We start from the raw sequence: 17,102 nt of genomic DNA on the forward strand, positions 1-17,102 counted from the left end.
TATATATATAATAAAATTCTTTACACATATTAAAAATATTCATATGTGAATAACACGGGCCTTGTATCAAGAACAAGATGTGAACCATACACATATTTAACATTACAATTTAAAAAAAGCACATATCAATCAATTAATGAACAAAAATTGATGTATATGACACTTATTTTTACTACATGGTTTCAAAATTGGTAATGCAATTCAATTCAGCATATATTTTTGTTTAGTGGGACAAAAACTTAAAAAAGCATCAAGATTTGTAGTTAATACTAACACAAAAAATACATTAGAAAATTTCCAAATAAGTGTCTTATCAGACTTTAACGATTGCATTTACTAGTGTCCATTAGGACTTTATAAATAAGAATCATTGAAGTTTGTGTAAAATGAAGTACGGTTTAATTAATTTCAAAATTATTTTCAATTCTACACTCCGATTTGCTTCAATCAAAACTAGCAAAAGTTTGGTAATTTTGGTTGAAATTTCAGTTATATAACCTATGATAATAAAGAGTTATCTTCACTTGCAAAATTCAGATGAGAAACTTATGCATCAATAATTTTAAAACAAAATACTGTTGCAAAAACAATACTAACCAATATGGAAATTGAGACATTCACTGAAAGCAATTGATTAGCTGGCTGCTGAAGCATTTCGAGGACTAGTGGTTGAATCAGGACTTTGCACAGGAGGTGAGATTGGGCAAGAGGCAGATAAATTTATATGCTTATCTCCATCACAAATATATTTTCCTGAAAATTAATAAAGGTATTTCTGAAATTAGTTTTGCAAATTTGAAAATAGTTGCCAAGAAAAGTTTAAAATGTGCCATTTTGAAAGTATAGAGAGCCAATATAAACCTATTATAAAATACTGGTAAGATAAATAAATGAGAAACAAGAATTTAGAAATAATCGAAATTGATAATGTTAAGACACATTTGAAAGACTAAAAGGAAGACAATATTACATAACACACATAAATACAAACCTGAAACAAATCTACGTTTAACAAGTGACAATCTATATCCTGATCCAAGTAATTCAAACTCCATTCCAGATAAAGTTGTTCCTTCACAATTAAACTGTGTTCTTATAGTGGCAGGTGTGCTTGGACCATTTGAAATTTCCATCCTGGCTCTCAATGATCCAACTCCTTTGTTCTCTGAGTGTTGTGAAAGTTCTGTAAATTTCCATAGGCACGTATTGTTTTCTGATATCCTGTAATTGAGTTAATTATTATTTAAACAGTAACATCAAACATTATTTAAATAAAGATATTATAAAAAAGTAAAGTTTACTAATTATATTACAAATATCATAAGTCTATTCCATTATACATTTTTATCATTATCATATCATTAATTTTCATATAAAATATTATTATTATTCAACAATACATAAATTTAATTTGTTGTTCAACAACTATTACTTTATATAATTTATTAATAAAATAATCATACCAAATAGCTGATGGCATTGAGTGCAAATCTGTTACTCCACCATCAACTGGAACTGCAACTGAGACGTTCAGCAATGGAGAAGGACTGCTCATGGCGTGCAAGTTATATTTATAATCAATTTTCAAATCCGTATGGTTTTGTTCACATTTCCAATATGATACCAATTGGAAGGGGCAAGAACCAGCACCTGGTTTAGTTTTAATTTGATATTTCAAAATATCAACATTGAAATAAGCTGCAGTAGGATTTTGTTCTGACTGGCGTCGTAATAATGCAGTTAAGGCAGGCATGTTGAATTCTAATATTATGTTATCAGGTGTAGATTGTAGAACATCACTGAAATTAATTGAATTAATATTTTTATGTTATATGATCTTAAACAAAAGTGAACCCACATATTGAGTAAAGTAAGAGCTTACATAGAAACAAGTTGGTTGTTTGGCAAAATATTTTCGAGTTTTTGTGAATTCCTTATCCTAAACCACAATTTTGATGGATTAGGATTATTGGCAAAAACATTAACTATTCCAGATGGAAATGACAGCATCATATCACCTGACATTTTCACTTTGCACCTAAAATAATGTGTTTTAAAATTACTATACATAATCAGCTTTGACATTTTTAATTTTATTTTACAACATACATTGTTTCATCAGTCCCTCTAAAATATGCATGAACTATTTCATGAAATGCAACTGCTAATGGTATGGTGTCTGCCATGCCAATTGTAAGAGGTGAGGGTCCTCGAGAAGAGCCGAAACTCGCTCTGAACTCAATACCAGAACCCCCCACACTGCTAAGACTGTCCGTGCGAGACATATTTACATTAGAGGGGCTAATGCGACCTCTGGCTCCAGCCTAAATAAAATATTACAAAGGCATTTAAGAAAAAATTTAAACTCAAAATTTAAATTAAATTAACAAAAGAATAAATAAACCTCAGATCTTCGAGAAGGTGGCCTCGGCAATGCTATACTGCCGGTTGAATTGGCAGATGCTGTTTGTCTACTCAATTTCATTGTACCAATATTACTTGTAATTTCACCAACTTCAGAAAAAATATCACCTAAATCTAAACAAAAAAAAAAAAAAATAAAACAAATCAGTGTAACAGATGAAACAAACTACAAATATTAGTATATATACACTGACCAGCATATCTATTCGTAGAGCTACCCAGAGTGGGACTGTGTATTGTTGTTGTCTGTGAAGGATTTCCGCTTGGACTTTGCAGAGGTGCATATGGGTGATTGTGATGATGACTTGTAGGTGTGGAACCTGTGGAGCCGCCAGCACTTGCTGATGGACTTGTGCAAAAACTTAAACCTAACAATTCACTGCCAGATTTTCCTTGTGCTAACCCTATTTGCTGAGAAACTGATTGAGAACGCTTCATATTATTTTCCATCTCTGAATTAGAACCTCTGCGACCCTGTAACCCAATTATGCAGTATCACTCAAAATTATCACACACCCAATTATATGTTCAGAATATTTTACAAATTTTAAGTAAAATAATGGCAAACATACAGGCAGTGTTCCAAGAGGAGACAGTGACAAAGTTTCAACAGTTGCACGTAACTCATCCACACTTGCAGACATTGGTGCTGATCCATTTGTTAATGGTTTTATTTCTACGTGTAGTTTGTGCTCACGTTCTTCATCTATAATAAATTTATATTTATAGATTTATATATAGATACTAATTATTGTAGTTGATTAAAATCTGAATTACCAGAATCCATGTCAGAACTTGAATAAAAGCTTCCTTTATCATTTTCCCAACGTTCAAGTTTTGGTCGAATGCAAAATCCATCTTCATCAACTTCTGGAGCATTTGTTTCAATTTTTTTCTCCGTTTCTTCTTTCTCTTCGCTAAGAAAAATTATAACCACATAATTTCTTTGTTCATTTACTAACAATAAGGTAGTTGACAGCATAGAATTTAAGTGTAGTAATCATTTAAGTTCAATATTTGTACACCATGACATCGCATAGATGTTTTTCTTTTTTTTTTTGTTATCAACCACCTAATTCAACAAAACAAAAATCTTACTTATCTGATTTTTCTTTATTACTGGTAATTTCAGTATCTTTTTTCTTTTTAGCCTTTTTAGATTTTGCTTTATCCCTGCGACTTTTTAGAAACCCTAAAATCCAAAAATTTTAGATTGCAGATAAAATATTACAATGAGTAAGTAGTCTCTATTAACCAATTAAACATGAATAAGTGAATTATTAGTTAAATACAAGGACAATAGTATAAATGTTTTCATAACTAAATTTGTGGCATATGAATGAATACATACATGTATACAATATTATGTGTGAGGACTTAACGCCAACAAAAATATTAAGGTACGATTTAATTATTAGCACTATAATATATATATATATATATATATATATATATATATATATGTACGTATAACATTTAATATTTACTTGGCAATTGTTAAACATACGAGAGTTATTGAATGCCTTTATGTTGAACTAAAGTATACAAAGTAATCGGCACACTTTCAAATTTATAATATAGAAAAATAAAAGAAGGAAATATAAATATATAATTTGATGAATAGCCATCAAATAAAATTTGATTTCTCAAATACTTGAAACTAATTTATCTTTTTGTGTGCTGAATACTTGGCATGCAATTTGTGAAAATTTACTGTGATTTAATGTTGGCTTTTATTATAGCAGTAGCAAATTTGTATAAAGTGCAGATAGTACTTCTCTAAATTATTCCAATCCAAGAAATTAACACCTGTTGTAAAATAATGTGTTAAAAGTCATGGATATTAAGATTAAAAATTTTTAAAACATAAATGTCAAGATTAACATTATTCCACACCAGATACAGTATGTTATTCAACAATTATTCGATTTGTCACACTGTATTTAAAGTTTTATAATGCACAGTTTAAAAATTAAATTGTCATTGAATTTGAAAGTGCATAGATTAAATATTATAATAATAAATATAATTATGTATAAATTTATATTATTTAAAGTAATGTTGGTGATATTTTTAACATCCCGCCAAGGACTGTAAAGGAAATGGAATTCAGGAATGAAAATATATATCAGGAAAGAAATTGGAAAGGTCAACTTGTAATCAAAATCTTAATGTAATATATATATATCTAGTAATATAGAAGAAAATACATAGTGCATTTCATGCTAAGTGCAATCAATAACTTTATATACCGTGGGAGGTGTCAAAGTACAGACACAACTAAGTAAATACCCCAATGATACATACTAATAATCATATGTTCAACACATGCTTCAATATATGCTGAAGAATAAGTAAAAAAAAAAAAAAAATCAAGAAGCATGTCCTACAACAAAGCTACTAACTAGTGAATTAATTATTGATATAATATTACACTTGGATCCTCTGAGAGGGTTCCGATATATCTGCGCAGTTTGAACAGCATTGCTGCCTGAATCTGTGGGGCCTGTAGGACTTGGGGGAGCGGAACACCCTCTGCTGTCCCCCTCCCTGCTGCCTGCAAAACATACTCACTAATCCTAATTTTCCCTCCACATATGATAAGTCCCATCATATGATAAAACTGAACTTATTGACAAAAACTAATAAATAATCTGTCTATGTAACAATTTCCATAAACAAAAGGGTTAAACTATTGTCAAAAACTAATCATTAGAATTGATTATTTAAAGTAGAAGTTATTGATACTCTACTTATTAATTTGTAGTGACGTTATATACGGGGTTTAGAAACTGTACTGATCTGAATATATGTGCTGAATTATTCAGCAGCAGTATGAAAGTGAATATATTAATTAGATTGTATCTGTATTACATATGGCTATGTTTTTAAATTTACAGAACTATTAGTCAAATTCAGAATCAAAAAATGTTTCTCATAAATAACAAGAAATTTTTTCAGCATTTGTGTGTAATTACCATTGAAACGCTCATTGCAATTTTTGCATGAAAAATTCTGCGAAAAAATGTATCACTTATAGCCACCTGAGGATCTAACATATTCATATGATAGACGGTGACGCAAACTGAAATCAAATTCAAGACACCAAACTACTTTAAATAAGCAGCAACTAATTATTACACCAAAAACTAACATTGATGTTAAAAACGTTTTATCTGTTGTACTCTAGGTCAAAATTAATTAAAATCTTTAACTATAATAAAAAAGGGGTATTTATATTGGTCTAAATTATTATTACATCAAATATGAATAATCATGGTTACAAAATTACTACTTAATTTTGATCTAGATATAACCGTTAGAAATCGACAATCACAAATACTAGATTAAGTGGATCAATTGAAGTTTAATTAATAGTTGATATTAATGGACTACTACTGTATCAAAATTCTAAATCTAATTTTTATAAAACAAAAATATCATCTACTAGTACGCACAAAAGGCTAATAGCACACGCTATCATATAAAAAGTAAATCATATGTATCCCATACAATTTTAGTGTATATCGTAGTATAGGTCAAGCTATTTTCGATCTAAAGACTATGACTACGTACACACAGGAATACATATGGAAACATACCCTGGGATTGAGGCATGAAGAGGTTGAGAAGGGAGCTAGTGCGGCGGGATGGTTTGCTAGATGCTCTTTGAGGTTTATCCAATATAACACTTGACGCATTTATTGAGGTTTCCTGGTTACCTTCTTTCTTGCTCGGTTTTGCTCCGAGCGTACTATCAATACTTGTTCCATTTGAAACATTTGTTGTTTCGCATTCATTTTCAGTTGATAAGGCGACAGAAGTGGGCAAATTCAAACTTAGTTGATCTGCTTCAATGGCACCTAAAAATTACAATATTTATTTAAAATATTTTATAGGCAATAATTATAGTAACATACTAACTTGGTTTTTCTAATCCAGTGTATTTTTTTAATACAAATTGTTCTAGTAATTTATCCACGGTTAATTCAATACACTTTCGTTTAAACTCAGAGTGAACCTACATGTATTATTAATACAAATAATAAAAGCTTAAAATTTATTAAGAGCTTATTGAATTTTAGTGCCTTACTTGCCCAATGGATTCATGGTTACTTTGAACAAGTTCTGCATAACTCATTAAAAAATCTTTCATTTTCTTTAAATGCATTTCTTCTACTTCTTGAAAATGCTGAAATATATATAACCATAGGATCCTTATTTCTATTATGTATAAGTACAATCAACAATTAAAACATGTGATTTACCCTGCAAGCTATTGTCATTTTCTTTTCAAAATCTTTTTTTATAGGAACATATTTCTCCATTATCATTTTATAATCATCACAGGTTTTTTTCAATTTCAATTCAGCTTTTTCAATATCTCTTACGGAGGCATTATCTTTTTTAAGACGCTCTAATTCTAGTGCTTTACTTGTGTATGATTCTTTAGCCTTTTGCAATGACTGGGTTGTTGTTTGCATAACCTGAATGAAATTAATTTGAACTAACAAATGATTTAATACATTGACTGAAAAGTTGGCTAAAAAAATGTTTAAAAAAAAAGAAGTAACTTTTAACATACAAATGTCAAAAATGTGAAACATTGTACATTGTATATTTATAAATATAATTACTTTTGATACTGTATTTAACATTCATATAAACCTGTACTATATCAACAGTGCCAGATTCCTCCTCTTTAACAGACTTATGTTTTTTATGTAGTTCTTCAGCATATTTATTAACATCTTTAACTAAGTCAGTAATTTTCTGCACCATGTCCAAGTGCAAACTAGAAAGTCTTTCCGCTGAAACTTTAGCCACATCCCACACTGGGGCAAATGTGCCAATACTGCTGCATCCTACTTGTTTTGCTAATTTACTAACTAATTTAGAATTGGTTTCTTCTATACTTGACCTGAGAGAAAATATAAACATAGAATAATATTTAATAAATGAAAGCACTCTTTCTCATTACTGAATCTAATAAATATACGTTGTAAAAAAAAATATATACAGTAGAACCTCGATTAACCGGACTAATTGCTGTCGATGAGCATTCAGATAATCAAATGTATGAAGAATAATGTTTTTTATTTATTGAAAATAACAATTGCATATATAGATATCAACAAAAATCAATGTTTATTAAGAAATCAACACTTTCTTATGCATGTACATCCATATTTTCTTCGATTACATTACATACATGCAAAATTGCAGCAATAATCATGTTAAAATTCGAATTGTAGGTATATACATACATATAAATTAGTCGCGGTTGGTAGTCCGGATAATCGCAAATCCGTATAACCAAGGTCTGGATAATCGAGGTTCTATTGTACATTGTAAAAAAAATATATATTCTGATTAAAATAAATACTCATATAAAGAAGATATGTATAACAACATAGCAGAAAATATATTTATATAAGAGAAATCAACAAATAATACAAAATTATAACTTTGCCAAACATCCACTTCAATTTTTTTTAACAATTTAATATAAAGTGTAAAAACAATCACAAACAAAACACGACACCATACAACTGTTCAGTCACTTTTGAAGAAAATACCTTTCTCGCAAGAAATCTGACAGTTCTTTGCTAGCAGCTAACCCATTTTTCATATTTTGATATAGCACTTCGTACCCATTATATTTTTCACCCTAAAAAAGAAGAAAACCATGAAAATCAGTGAGTATTACAAAAAGTGTATTAGTGTCTTAACTGAATTTTTACACACTTGGAAACACACACTAAGAAATTAATTGAATTACTTATTAAATAAATGCAAGACTTATCGATATTTAACACACAATTGAAAGTAAAAAAATACAATAATTTAGTGAAATTAGGTTGCGTTAAATTTTATTTCTAATAATATTTTCACTATATTTCAATTAATTAATTATTTTGTTTACACTAAAACTGCCATTACACAATGGGTGTATAAAATTTATTCGAAAGCATTAAGAAAATTAGTAAGACCTTCATTCGCAAGTTAATGTCATTTCAATATTATGTTCATAATATTTTCAATACTTACCCAAAAATAATCATTAAAATCAACCGTCATTTTGATTTCTTATCCATAACATATACTTCCTTGTGTCAAAATAATTCCATGAAGAGTTTAGATTAAATTTGTAAATTAATATTACAATGACACGGTAATCAAAATACAAGCTGTGTAGTAGTCAAGTCACCGAGATATGGCAAAGCACCAATACCAATGTGAGATACACATCAGAAAACAAACATGTTGGTACATGGCCATGTTCATGCATATCGCATGTTAATGGGGGAACTGCGCACGAGTTTACGTTTTAAATGAAAACTAGCTGTAAGTGGAATTCTGTCTTAAGGCAATTAAGGCATCGTGCCTTAAGGCAAATTGCTGAAACTTCCCGTACCAAAAACTATTATTTTTTTAAAAACGATTAACATTTTTGAAAAAAAAAAAATACTTTGAAAAAATAAGATTTTTGAGAAACTATAAATTCGACAAAAAATTACTTTTCTTTGAAAAAAAAATTTAAAAAAAAAAAATTTTTTTTTTGTGAAAAATTTTTTTTTCTTTATTTTGACATATTGTGGAAGATCTGAACTTTTTTTTCAGAGCAATCGTACTGCTTTAACTGCATAGGGACAAAATATAAAGCGCGTAAGAAGTCGCTGTCTAACGCATAAGCATTGGTACGAAACCCATAGGAATGTTAACAAAATGTATACTTATTGTTAAAATCTCTATAAAATATCTGATAATTTGATGTGCATATGTCTAATGATCATTTTTGACCGCCAAATGGCTCATTTTTTTACTTTTTCCTCCATATCTCCGAAACCGCTAGACCTATCTTCATGAAAATTTTATCGATTATTCATCTTGTCAATACAAGTGAAATGTATATATATGTAATGTGTGTGTGTATGTTTGGATACAAGTTTTTGTCCAGGATTTCGGGAGCACGAATCAACCGATTTGAATAATTCAAAAAACATTCGAATCGTATAGATAAGGAGACGTGCTCATTAGTTTTTGACAAAGACAGGTCTAGCCGTTCCAAAGATACGGGGCAAAAAGTGCCAAAAACGGTAACTCTAACGGTCTGATTTTAATAATTCAAAAAATATTTTATTTGTATTGACAAGATAAACAACTGTTTAAATTTTTGGGAAGGCAGGTTTAGCGGTTTGAAAGATCCAGTAATAAAAATTAAAAAAAAAATTCGCGGTCAAAAATGATCATTAGACATATGCACTTCAAATAATCATATATTTTATGAGGATTTAAATCACAAGTCAAAAAAACATTTTTTGCCAGAATTTTTTTTCCAATTAATTCAATTTTTTTTCAAAAATTTCAAATTTCTCAAAAATTTAATTTTTTTATATCTTTTTAAAAATTAATAATTTTTGGTACGGGATGTTCCAGCAATTTGCCTTAAGGCACGATGCCATACACCATTAGTTTTTTTGTTATTTTAATTTTTTTTGAAGATCTTGAACTTTTTTTTACAAAACAATCAGGCCGCGTCGCAGTCAAACGGATAAACATTGGTTTGGGACCCATAGAAATGTTAACAAAATTTGTTCTTATTATTAAAATCTCTATAAAATATGTCAAAATTTAGTATGCATATGTCTAATGATCATTTTTGACCGCCAAATGACATTTTTTTTACTTTTATTATTTGATCTCCAAAACCTGCCTTCCTAAAAATTCAATATTCAATTCATTTTGTCAGTTCGACTCTCCGTCCTCTCAAAAACTAAATTACCATTTTGCTCCGTATCTTTGAAGCGGCTGGACCTGCCTTGGCCAAAAACTAATCAGCGCATCTTCTTGTTAATAGGAATCAAATGTTTCTTGAATCATTCAAACCGGTTGAACCGTGTTCCCGAAATTGTCGACGAAATTTTGTATCCGCACATATATACATATACACACATGCACACACACACAAACATTAATTTTTTCTAAGGTATACCAACATGTTCAGAAACCTTTGAAACGTAAAGGAATACTAACAAAATTATTTTCGATTTTTGCGATTATGAAAAATCCAATAAAGCGCGGTTTAAAACAAATTCACTAATAAAGACAATTCGAACATTTTAATACTTAAATGAAAACATTGTACTTCAAATTGATTGAAATTTCAATGACGATATTTGTGTTTGGAACTGCTGACTTACATCTTTAGGACACTATTTTGATTTTTTTATTTTTTTTCTATTTATATGTGGTTCTTAATACGTGGCAGACGAAGATGAATGGAGACGAAGCAAGCCGATATAATCAAAATCGTTATAAAGATAACTGTACAAATGAATAAGTAACACCAGACGGCATATTATATTTTATGCGATAAAGGAGCAATCAAATTTTTGATATGAGAATAATCTTTTATCAATGGTGACAGCATCCAGTTCCATCCCACAACTTTTGTGTATTAAATTTTTATTCTTGATGCTAATAGGCACTAATTTCAAAATTCAACAGACACGAGGATAAAAAAAAGAATTCAATACTATGACACATAATTGATAATGTATTAGAATAGATGTGCGTTTTAATGAGTTGAAGCATACTGATCTTTTGTCGCATTTAAATTCGGCCAGACGCATGAGTTTATGTTGATTAAATATTTGCATAAAAAGGCGTAAATCGCATTTAATTGTGTGATATTAAGTAGATTATCAACATTTTGAGTAGTAAATGATCAAAACAAATTCAATTATTAACATTTTTATTTTGTATATCGTTTTGTAAATATCAAATTTTTAGAAAAAATATCATTTTGTATTAATAGTTAATGTCTATTCATTTTTTAGGCTTAATCCTCGTCAATAACTTTTGCAATAACGAATGGTAATTACCTAACAATAGAAAACAAATGGCGATACCTAATAACAGAAAAAACAGAATGCAAAGAAATGTGAATTTAAAATATAGTCTTACAAGCATTTTCAGAAAGAATTATAATAACTAAATATTTTGATTTGCAAAACTATACAGTTTAGGTATCATTGCCGCTGTTAACATGCACGCCCATAAATAGGGATTAATATAATCAATCAATCGATGACTGTTTTTGAATACCAAAAGTTAGCGCAGAGTTTAAAGCCTTCAAAATACTTAAAATAATTATTCATTTTCCTACAACATTTCTATATTAAAGTATCTTCATCTTGTGTTTCGAACACCATCAATAGAGATTGCTGTGACCCGACTTTCGGTGATTGTGAATCATCGTGCGATTGCGACTGCGACTGGGATTGTGGCTGTGAATGCGAATAAGCATTCATATTCCGGTCTTTGCAACAGGAGGCAGACGATGTCTGTGATGTCGTTTCCCACGATTGCTCACCGTGATTTGCAACTGCTTCCGTTTCGGTTTCGTTAGTCTTTGACTGAAAACCAAAAGTATTTGGTTTGGAGAATGACAAAAGCTAATAAAAAATTAATGCCTCATGTGGTACTATCGTTTTATATTGTTGTATTTATTGCAAATAATATTTTATACCTCACTATGGTTAGGTTTTCCTCTTCTAAATCTCAAAGTTTTTCTACTTTGGGCTTTGGAACGTTGGAGTCGCGATTTGTTATGTTCTCGCATTCCAGAATCTAGCACAGGACTGGATGGATGACTAGGGGAATGAGGGCTTGTACTTTCATTCACAGTAGAGGGGGCTATATATCATAAAATAATTTAAACAATTATAAAAAAATCACAATATAGAATATATCACATGCAAATAAGGCCATTATTTGTTCTACGATACATTTTATTAAGGATATGAACAAATCTATTCACCAAAATACAAACATGACACGGATGACAATTTAAGCGTACGCTGGATTAAGGTAATACATTTATTTATTGACAATATTAAAATAAGTTTTTTTGCTAAAGATGTAAGAAAAAGGTTATTATGTCCCTTACATTGATCAAAACGGTCAATCGTTTACGAAATGACTTTTTACCTTTGCTAGCTGCAGTTGTTTGTGAAGTGTTTTCTCCGGGTATACAGTTAGCTGCTTTTTGCTCCATGCCAGTAAGTAATGATATCAAAGATGGTCTTTGATATCGTCCTCCGTCGCATGAATGTGGATAAGAAATATATACTTCTGTAGCACGTCTATGTGTTTCGGCTGCAGTTTGCTCTATAGATAAAAACACGACTACTGTAACAATTTATTTTTAAAATCAAAATGCTTTAATATATTCTTACGGTATTTATGCTCTTCTAATTCATCTTTTAATTCTCTCAATTCGCGTGCAAGATCTAACAGAAGTGCGCCTCTTGAACGTGGACTTGCAGAAGGAGGGGTTCCTCTCATTCGTTCCCTAATTAAAAACTGCATATGCCGCTCATGATCTCCAATAGGTGGTTGACTTATCTGCAATAAAAATATGCTTTCCAATCGAATACTAATTTAGCAAATATAAACCAGATCAACAAAATTAAATACCTTATGAAGTAAGAATGGTTGTAAAACGATATAAAGGGGAGTGCGATGAGTTACAACAAATTCCAAAAAACTCCATAGTTCTGGTGCAGCTTCGTTTCTTCGACCAAGATCTCGCATAACTCGTGCTATGCGGGACCAATCTCGAGACAAACGCTGCTCAAAGCAAACGCAAAGAACTCTTAACGCTAAAATTAGAAATATTAAAAGTATATATAATTCCTAAGGTTAAAATATTATACATGTTTACATAGAATAACAAGTAAAGAACCTAAAAAAGCGGCTTGATAAAGGGTGCTCCGCACTCTAGCTGGGCGTTTGGTTTCCCTACTTCCTGTAAATGTAAGTGATCCTGCTCTTGCATCAACAACACTTCTTACACCACCTCCACCACTAATTGCTCCGCCAACTACACCAGCTCCACCCGGTGGAGACATGGCGTTTAGTACCACAGTTACTAGAAAGCTTATATCGTTCTGATGCAGTTCGGCGACATCTAAATAATTTCATCATTTAATTCTCAATCAATTTTAAAATACATATACAAATTCTTATAAAATACCTCCTCTACCACTTCCTACTCGCAAACAAAGTGGAATGATAAGATTCATCAAAGATATCTCGGCTTTTTCCTGTGATGGAAATTCGGCACTACCTCCGCATATTTGTTCCATTATCGAACAATCCTGAAAATAAAAGCAAATTATAAATATATTGCTTTATCTAGGTTGATTTAATATTAATAAACATGATGTTCATCAACTTACTCCAGCACTGACAACTTGAAGAGAAATAAGGCGAACAACTGTTGAGCAAAAGTGTGCTGGCGGCGCTTGTGAGACAGCTGCTGCACCCGCAGATCCTGCTGCGGGCGGTGCATCATGCGCTCCTGGTTCACTGGCCACAAGACCCTGACATGTATTAAGCAATGCACGTACATGCTGCCAATGCAGAGCATAAGGAAAACGCTGCAGTGTTTCATGAACGCCCTTTAATAAACCAGCAGCAGCCTCCCAATCCGTATTACGCTGTGGAATTTAAAAAATTAAAATTATGAAACGGGAAACATCTACTATTTACCAAACAATATCTATAATCCAGATTAGGAACAAATCTGATTGAAAGAATATGATTGAGTTTCAAACTAGTGGGGCGCATGGCATCGTACCTTAAGGCAAATTGCTGGAATTTCCCGTACCGTAATTAAACATTCGAGAAATGAAAAAAATCAATAATAGTTTTGAATAATAATTGTTTTGACCGCCAAAAGGCAGTTTCAAAAATTTTTTTTGCCTCGTATCTTCGAAACGGCTAGACCTGCGTATGCCAAAAACTAATCAGCACGTCTCCTTATCAATACAAATCGAATGTTTTTTAAATTATTCAAATCGGTTGATTCTTGTTGTTGAGAAGGTTTGAAACGTAAAGATATATAAAAATTTCAATTTTCGATTTTTTTGCGATTACTATAACATACCCTACGGGAAGTTAATAAACATTATCATGTATATTGTTTTTACAAAAATAATAAAAAACCGTATTTGATAACCGTGTATGTATTTATTAAAAACTGCTCATGGCTGTTAATTATGAAATCAATCTCTAGCTTTACATGATCTGGATTTTTTTAAACGTAATCATTGAATTTTTTAACTATGTTTTTGCATTATCAATTTTACTGCAAATTAATTACGATACTGACCTTTCTAATACAATAAGATATTTATAATTTTATCACATTGCCTCTGCCTTATACAATCGAAATAGATTAACAATTAATCAAAACATCATTGTTAAAGAATATTATTCGATTGTGAGAACAATTGAATATGTTAAATACAAGACAAAAGGTTTACTTAAATATTTTTGCCCAAATGCATTGAATATACTGTGCGCAATCAAATAACAAAAACGGCATCAAATACAATCGAAATGGATAATCAAAACATCATTGTTAACGAATTTATACCATTCGATTGTGAAAGACAGAATTTATAAAATAATTGAAGATATTGAATGCAAGGTATAATGCTTCGACTCCACAAATATTTATTTAAATATTATTGTCCAAATGCATTGAATACTGTGCTCTATAAAATAACAAAAAACAGCAACAATATGCCTGGTACAACTCATGTGTGTTTTTTTTATCAATAATGATAGCTACACAGCAATCACAACTCATTAAACTGATATATAAATTTACATAGATTGAAAATAATAAGTCGGGTGTTAATTATGCTGCATGCAGTATAATAATGATTTTTGCGTGAAAATTAGTAGTTTTGTTCAAATTAAGAGTTTTGAATATTTGTTGTAGCAATAACAGGTTGCTTGGCATAATAAATGATGTCATATAATCTGCAACTACAAAACACACAGCATAGTAAAAAAGAATAAATAGTTGAATTTGTCAGCTTTAAAACTTAAATAGCACCGGGCAATAAGATGAATTTCACCGCACAATAAATCATATACTGGTTACAATTGAGCTAAGATACTTCATCATAATAGTGGCTTCACCGATCGATCCAAATTTGAGTAGCAAATTTAAAACTAGTTGAGAAAAATTATTTAGATGCCTTAATACAGAGTGAATCTTTATGCAAATTATCGAAAATAAGACGCATATAGCAGATGTTATTAAGTTACATATACATTGAGATACATGATACAATGATGACATAATAGTAGTAATTTATAAAGAAGATGCACTGATATGGTATAGTGCATGTTCAATCACGTGCATCCTAATTTGAAGCAATTGGCGTGGAAAAAATTAAACGCGGGACGGGGATGTTTAGTTATGTTTTTGAAATTCAACTCAAATATGTTTTCAACTTCCCGTAGGATAAGGTTTAGTAAACGCAAAAAAATCTAAACTGAATTGTTTTTACATATTTTTACGCTTTAAGGTTTTCTGGTAAGATGAATGTATGCGTATGTGTATGTGTGTATGTATGTATGTTCGAAAACAAAATTTCCTTCATGATTCGATAGCACGGACCAACTGATTTGAATAATTCAAAACACATTTTACTTGTATTGACGGAATCAAGAAATTATAAAATTTTAGGCAGGTTTAAAAAATCCATTTGGCGATCAAAAATGATCATTACACTTGTGTCCATTAACTTATTAGATATTTTATAGAGATTTTGAGTACAAATGTTTACATTTCTATGGTTTCCGTACCAATATTTATAACGTTTAAAACACCTACGCAGCGCGATCGCATTGAAAAAATTAGAATACTTAATTTTTTTTTAAAAAAATTTGAAATTTAGAATTTCAAAATTTTCAAAAAAATTGAAAACTTGTAATCATTACACTTGTGTCCATTAACTTATTAGATATTTTATAGAGATTTTAATAATGAGTACAAATTTTGTTTACATTTCTATGGTTTCCGTACCAATATTTATAACGTTTAAAACAGCTACGCAGCGCGATCGCATTGAAAAAAATTAGAATACTCAATTTTTTTTTATAAAATTTGAAATTTAGAATTTCAAAATTTTCAAAAAAATTGAAAACTTATAATCATTACACTTGTGTCCATTAACTTCTTAGATATTTTGTAGAGATTTTATTAATGAGTACAAATTTTGTTTACATTTCTATGGTTTCCGTACCAAAATTTATAACGTTTAAAACAGACACGCAGCGTGATCGCATTGAAAAAAATTTGGAATACTCAAACAATTTTTTAAAAAATTTGAAATTTTGAATTTCAAAAATTTCAAAAAATTGAAAGCTTATATAATAATTTTAAATCACGGTACGGAAAGTTCCAGCAATTTGCCTTAAGGTACGATGCCATGCATCGTTAGTTTTAATTATTTTGTAATAAAAGTATACAAAAGAAATACTAGTTTAGGATATAATAAAGTTTATATTAAATATTTAGTAAAAAAATCTTTCATATCTTTTTAGATAATAGATCTTTTTAGTGGGTATTTTTGGCATTCAGCATTGTATATAATTTTCTAAATTTATGCATAATTAGTTTAAGTAGGTAATATCGCTTTTAATGCATCTATTTCAAGTATTTTGATATTCACAATTTCTTCGGTTCAAATATAATGCTAGCTGTAACACATTCAAAACAAATATTGAAAATAAGTATCTTTTTACAAATTCGACGCAAATAAGGCAAAAAACCTGAGTGCGGGACAAAGATTTCTTATAGGAAA

At 30.1% G+C, this 17,102-nt stretch overlaps 1 protein-coding gene and 1 pseudogene across 2 annotated transcripts; both read right to left on the reverse strand.

Annotated features, from left to right (window-relative positions):
• Window positions 1-397: 397 nt before the first annotated feature.
• Window positions 398-8,642, reverse strand: LOC113377481 (F-BAR domain only protein 2). 2 transcript variants are annotated; one of them, XM_026617823.1, is made up of 17 exons: window positions 8,476-8,642; window positions 8,004-8,095; window positions 7,093-7,345; window positions 6,693-6,911; window positions 6,518-6,616; window positions 6,349-6,445; window positions 6,147-6,287; window positions 3,523-3,616; window positions 3,202-3,341; window positions 2,997-3,130; window positions 2,619-2,898; window positions 2,405-2,538; window positions 2,110-2,324; window positions 1,883-2,038; window positions 1,464-1,799; window positions 992-1,221; window positions 398-753 (listed from the first exon to the last, which is right to left on the reverse strand). In XM_026617823.1, the coding sequence occupies exons 1-17, from the start codon at window positions 8,503-8,505 to the stop codon at window positions 635-637; spliced, it is 2,769 nt and encodes a 922-aa protein (XP_026473608.1). In that variant the 5' UTR covers window positions 8,506-8,642; the 3' UTR covers window positions 398-634. The 2 variants fall into 2 exon arrangements, with proteins under 2 accessions (XP_026473608.1, XP_026473607.1); XM_026617822.1 differs by having other exon boundaries at window positions 6,027-6,287.
• A 2,897-nt stretch (window positions 8,643-11,539) lies between these two features.
• Window positions 11,540-17,102, reverse strand: part of LOC113376145 — a 33,898-nt pseudogene continuing 28,335 nt past the window's right edge.

Source organism: Ctenocephalides felis, unplaced genomic scaffold (assembly GCF_003426905.1).
Source record: "Ctenocephalides felis isolate EL2017-DRISC unplaced genomic scaffold, ASM342690v1 CF-g0.4_SCAFFOLD_01886, whole genome shotgun sequence".
Taxonomy (NCBI): Eukaryota; Metazoa; Arthropoda; class Insecta; order Siphonaptera; family Pulicidae; genus Ctenocephalides; species Ctenocephalides felis.